The sequence below is a fragment of the Cervus elaphus genome, chromosome 5 (assembly GCF_910594005.1).
Source record: "Cervus elaphus chromosome 5, mCerEla1.1, whole genome shotgun sequence".
Classification (NCBI taxonomy): domain Eukaryota; kingdom Metazoa; phylum Chordata; class Mammalia; order Artiodactyla; family Cervidae; genus Cervus; species Cervus elaphus.
Window position 1 is genome coordinate 10,372,126 of NC_057819.1, and position 6,000 is coordinate 10,378,125.

Consider the following 6,000-nt stretch of genomic DNA (forward strand, 5'->3'; position numbering starts at 1 on the left):
CTTTGAGGAAGTTGGAAGCCCGTGTGGGCTGAGAGTGCCGAGCCAAGGAGAGGGTGGTGTGAGATGACGTGGAGGAGGTAGGGTCCGAACATACCCGGCTGCCCTCCCACAGTGGGGACGCCGCAGAGGGAGCAGGGGGTCAGGTCCCACGACAGGGGCAGCATCAGGGCAGAGCCTGGGTCGCGGCGAGGAGCAGGCTGGGTGTGCCTGACGGAGGCCCGTGCTCCTCTGCACAGTGTCTGCAGAGCCCGTCCAGTGACATCAGGCTGGTGGCTGAGAAGATGATCTGGTGGGCAAACAAGGACCCGCTGCCTGCCTTGGACCCCCAGGCCATCAAGCCCATCCTGAAGGCCCTCCTGGACAACACCAAGGATAAAAACACCGTCGTCAGGGCCTACAGCGACCAGGCAATTGTCAACCTCCTCAAGATGAGGCAGGGAGAGGAAGTGTTTCAGGTGGGAGCCTGGGACTGGCGGGCCTCCCCACGGCTTCTGGGTGCTTGTCTTGTGGGCCTTCTGCATGATGGTGTTTAAGGCTCATACTCCGCCACCCCACAGGCATGAGCGGTGACTGCTCTGGTGCCTAGAAATACATCCCTCTATTCCTGAGGTGTTCAGATTCCTTTCAGCAGTAGGGCTCCTTCAAGTAAAACCTCAGGTGGCTCCCAAACCTGTAACAGGCCCCCCCGGGCTGCCTGTTGGGGCCCAGAGTCCTGTCCCTCAGCCCCCTGCCTGCTGAGCCACCTTTAAAGCGCTGAGCGCTCCAGGCCCCACTCCGTCCTCGCATCAGGGCATGAGGCCTGCATGTCTTGGCTGTGCCTGGATCACCCAGTCTCCTTGCTGTTCCAGGGTCCCCCTCAGTGGTTCTAGTTCTGGGTCCACATTCAGTGTTGTCTTTGATTGGAGAAATCGGAAGCCACATTTTCTGATTTTTGTCTCCTCGTTTCCCTCCTCCCCCCAGTCCCTCTGCAAGATCCTGGATGTGGCCAGCTTGGAAGTGTTGAATGAATGCAACCGGAGGTCTCTGAAGAAGCTGGCCGGTCAGGCCGACTCCACGGAGCAGGTGGACGACACCATCCTGACCTGACAGACCCAGGCCCGTCCGCTGGGCTCTGCGTCAGCATTTCAGCTCCACCTCTTTGTTCACTGTTTTCATTTTTGAAAATACATTTGTTCTGATGGGGAGCTTAGGAGATGGCGTTCCCAGAAAGTATTTTAATATATCAACAGACCACAGCCAAAGCCTTAAGTCAAACCTACACACAACTGAAAATTGCCTCCTCCATCTCTCACCCTTTTCTTTGGAGAAGAGAAGAAAAAGCACAGGTGTGAGCCTCGCCCAGTGGTCACCAGGAGCTGCTCGTCCACTCTGCGTGGCTGGGTCCAGAACGCGAGGCTCAGACATCTGCCTCCCGGTCTCTTGTGCCAGAGCTCTGGCTCCAGGGCCAGTGCTTCCAACCTCTGCCTAGATCCCGAGGGGCACAGAACCACAGAGGCCTGCCCGCGCAGTGTCTCGGCGTGGCTTTTCAGCATTGTGCAGCCCACCTGGATCTGACCCATCAGGTGACAGGGACAGAACTCGCACAGCCCTAGTAGTTTGCAAGTTGGGGGAGGGGAGCAGGTTTAAACACAGGTAGTTTGAAGGAGGGATGTTGAATAAAGGCTTTGATTTGATCTTGATAAGCAGATTTTTAAAAATCTCCAAACATCCACTAAACATGAAGCTTCGTGCATCAGGAGCAAGGCAAGGCCTCATGCAGCTGTCCCCGTGAGCACAGGCAACTAACTCTCTGGTTTCCGGGCGACTCCTGCTCTCTGAAGTCCCATAGATACCTGCAGCCATGTCTGTTCTGAGACCAGATCTCAAGAGGGCTGCAGTCAGGCCTGAGATCTCACTGGTGTGGAGATCCCAGGGGTCAAATCAACCACCTCCCTGCTCTGTCCTGAATCAGAAAGGTAGGCAGTTTCTGAGAGTCGAGTTTTACAGAGAAAGTCTTCCCTTCTGTGGAATAAGAACAAACCACATTCCTGTAATCAGAATTGCGAGAGGAAACCAAAGTCGCAGTTGAGCATCTGCCTCCTTTATGAATGACTTCCTTCCTCCTGGTTCTTAGAAGGCTCGTGATCCAGGCGTCCTGTCTGATGGAGCCCGCCCCTCCGGGCCCCAGTGACACAAGTGTTCCTGGGCTGTTTTCTCTGGTCACAATACGGAACAAAACTTGTACCAAAATGAGTATGAGCTGTAAAAGGAAGAAAAAAAAATGAAACATGGTGGGAGCGAGCTCACATTATAAAAGGCCTGAAGTACTATACCAAAAAACAAACAAAAGTGAGGCTTTGCCTATTAATAATGCAGCAGAGGTAGAAAGTAGCCTTGTGACTCAGCACTTCTGAGGAATAAGACAAGGTGACCTCTGAGGTGCTTGCTGTCTGCCTCAGCCTTTTGTGTCACAGGACTCCTCTTGCAACAGACGTGGTCTCCACTGGCTCATTGGAACTGTAGAGTCCCAGGGCTGGAAGGGACCTTGAGAGGGCAGCTGAGCCAGTCCCCACAGCCAAAGCAGCCAATGGTTACAGCTTTGGTAGCCATGGTAACTGTTCTCTGCTCCTGGGATTCAGATGATCGCTGGCAGGCTCCCAGCTGCCTGGGGCACATGTCCAGCAAGCCAGTTGCAGCTGCAGTCACCTCTGCCAGTCAGCCCTGGGGAGGCAGGTGAAGTTCTCATGGGAGAGGTTGTGGCCTGGGAAGCCTCTTTTAAGCCCCCAATGTAAGTGTTCAGTGCTTCCTCCAGGATCTTAGAGCAGACACTTGTGTCCACCTCTGGTGTGCCGTGCCCAGTCTGAAATCGGGAGGAGAGCCTGATGTACTTACAGCTGGGGGACTCTTAGTAAGCAAAGTCCAAACGTGCCTGGTGGCTCAGACAGTAAAGAATCTGCTCGTAATGCAGGAGACCCGGGTTCAGTCCCTGGGTCGGGAAGATCCCCTGAAGAAGGGCGTGGCTACCTACTCCAATATTCTTGCCTGGAGAATCCCACGGACAGAGGAGCTTGGCGGGCTACAGTCCATGGGGTTGCAAAGAGTCAGACATGGCTGAGCAACTGACACTGACATTTTCAAAGGAGAAACACCGGGTTCCCATTCAGAGACTGGAGGACAGTGAGATCTCTCTATTCAGGATGGATGGATGGATGAAGGCTGATTGACAGAGATGACTCAGTCCTGGAGTGCACTGACTTGCATCCCCTGAGTCTGGAAGTGGGCTGCGAAGGGCTGTCACAGTCATGCCAGTGGAGCTGGTGAAGGGGACCCTGCCAGCCCACAATCACTGCGGTCCTGAAGACAGCTGCCCAGACTGAACACCCTGGAGGAGAAGGTGCTTGGCAGCAGAGAACGAAGCCATCTGCCCTGGTGGTTGGTAGGGCTGTTAAGCCTCAGAGGAGTCACCCAGCCTTTCTGGGCCAGTTTTCTCATCTGCAAAATGAGGAATTTGGAATGGAAGCTCTCCATATGTCTTAAAGTTATTCTTTAGGGGTTAATAGTAATTATAACAGGTGACATTTGGCTTTTTTTTTCCCACTTAACACACTCAACCTGTGGAGTAGGTTCTCTAGTTACGACTTTTTTCCTGAGGAGGAAATTGAGGTGCAGGATAGTCTTAAGTGGCGGTCTGTCCCCAGAGCCACTCGTGTCCTTAGTCTGTCTCTTCCTCCTGCTGCGCTGGCTAGCTGGGCAAAAGCCTTGTCACTGTCACTCTATAGACTGGTTCCTGCAGGCCTCTCGTCCTGCAGCGCACGAGGTGAAGTGCCGAGGCGGCTCCAGGTGACTGGCCACGGGCCTGAGCCATACCTCACCCTGCGTACAGGACACTTCCTGTTCTTCGAAAAGACGCCTTTCTGAGACTTTGTGAGAGAGGGAACCCCTATCTTTGTCTGCCATGTGTTAGAAGGGCAGTGACAAGATGGTGTGCCTTTAGCTAATCTGGAGAAAACTAAACAGCGTTCTCAACCCTTTAACTCTGGGAGCCTCTGGAATCTTGGCATTGAAACTTGTTTTAAAATGTGGGGGAATATGTCGTGGTTCACGTCCCTTGTCGTTGCCTTCATCCCACTACCGGGATGCTGGAGGGCTTGGGAGGGGGCAGGGGACCTGCAGAGTCAACACTATTTTATTGGCAGGGATTTGGGGACATGATTTTACTGAGAGTGGATGTCAAAACGAGACAGGCAGTTGGGGATGTTTTTTTCTAACTAGGGTTCTGTGTGGACCGGTCTTGAACTGCTCCAAGCCTTTCTAAATAAGAGCAATAGGAAAAACAGGAACCAGCCTAACTTAAAGATCTAGGTTCTAAAATATTTTTAAGGAAACACAGCTGTTTCTTTAAAATTCTCGTACAGAGCACCCTGGTGGAGCCGCATGGACTTGGAAGTCAGGTTTAAACCTTAACTTGACTGCTTCATGTTAAGCCAGAGCATGTCCCCTAACGTGTATGAGAACGTGTCCTCGCCTGGATAGTGACAGTCCAGCCCCCCAGGCTGTCTGGAGTGGGTGAGGTAACGCGCTACGTACATGGCAGGCCCTCGGGAGGTTCTGCATCCATGGATGGTGTGAGGAAAGTGAGGTGTGTGGACAGAGACTGAAGCGTGGGCACCTAGTGCTCTGATCTGGAGAGTAACCATGGACCCAGAATTTGCAGGTGTTAATTTTTTGAGCCCAAGTTTTGAAAAGCCATCAACCTAGAGTCAGATCTTTCCGGCGGATTGATTACTGCGTTTGAATGTAGTCGCAAACACTGAAGAGAGGCATGTGAGCACGTGGACGGGTCTTCACTGTGCCTGGGCTGGACAGCAGTCCTGTCTTTGCTGAAGTAGGAGAGGCTGGGAGCCAGCCCGTTTTTTATGAGGAGAAATGCTGGACGAGATGAGTTACAAGCTGGAATCAAGACAGGAGGGAGAAACATCAACAACCTCAGATGTGCAGATGATACCACTAATGGCAGAAAGCAAAGAGGAACTAAAGAGTTTCTTGATGAGGGTGAAGGAAGAGAGTGAAAGAGCCAGCTTAAAGCTCAATATTAAAAAAACTAAGATCATGGCATCTGGCCCCATTACTTGATGGCAAATAGAAGGTGAAAAGGTGGAAGTAGTGACAGATTTCCTCTCCTTGGGCTCTAAAATCACTGCAGATGGTGACTGCAGCCATGAATTCAAGAAACGAGTGCTTCTTGGCAGGAAAGCTATGACCTAGACAGTGTGTTGAAAAGCAAAGACATTACTCTGCCAACAAAGGTCCATATAGTCAGGGCTGTGGTCTTCCCAGTGGTCACATATGGTTGTGAGAGCTGGACCATAAAGAAGGCAGAGCACCAAAGAATTGATGCCTCCAAACTGTGCTGGTGGAGAAGACTCCTGAAAGTCTCTTGGACAGCAAGGAGATGAAGCCAGTCAATCTTAAGGAAAATCAACTCTGAATACTCACTGGAAGGACTGATGCCGAAGCTGAAGCTCCAATATTTTGGTCATCTGATGCGCACAGACAACTCATTGCAAAAGTCCCTGATGCTGGTAAAGATCGAGGGCGGAAGAGGTGTCAGAGAATGAGATGGTTGGATGGCATCACTGATGCAATGAACATGAACTTGGGCTAACTTCAGGAGATGGTGAGGAACAGGGAGGCCTGGCGTGCTGCAATCCATGGAGTTGGAAAGAGTCAGACAGGACTGGATAACTGAACAACAACAAAACTGAGGTAGGGAAGGAAGGGAGTGTCTCCTAAGGTCATGTGGCCAGTTGGCTGCAGAACTGGAAAAGCAAACCCACATTTCTTGATACCGTGGTCACCAAGCCCCGGGGTCACACTATGAAAATGCTTTTGGAAGGCGAATTTAACAAACAAGTCAAGTTCTTGGCCTGTGGCTCAGTGAAGTGAGTGGGCTTCACTTTTTAGAAGAGGTGGAGCCCAGTTGTTTGACTGGGCGGTTCTGAGCTGCCAGGAGGGTTCCCT

General features: G+C 51.9%; 1 protein-coding gene across 1 annotated transcript in view; it reads left to right on the forward strand.

Moving 5' to 3' along the window:
* Positions 1–1,679, forward strand: part of GCN1 (GCN1 activator of EIF2AK4) — a 54,147-nt gene extending 52,468 nt beyond the window's left edge. Inside the window, exons 57-58 of the mRNA XM_043901641.1 lie at positions 237–455; positions 961–1,679. Coding sequence (XP_043757576.1) covers positions 237–455; positions 961–1,086 — 345 coding nt within the window. The 3' untranslated portion in view covers positions 1,087–1,679. The remainder of the gene's footprint in view (positions 1–236; positions 456–960) is intronic.
* Positions 1,680–6,000: the final 4,321 nt, after the last annotated feature.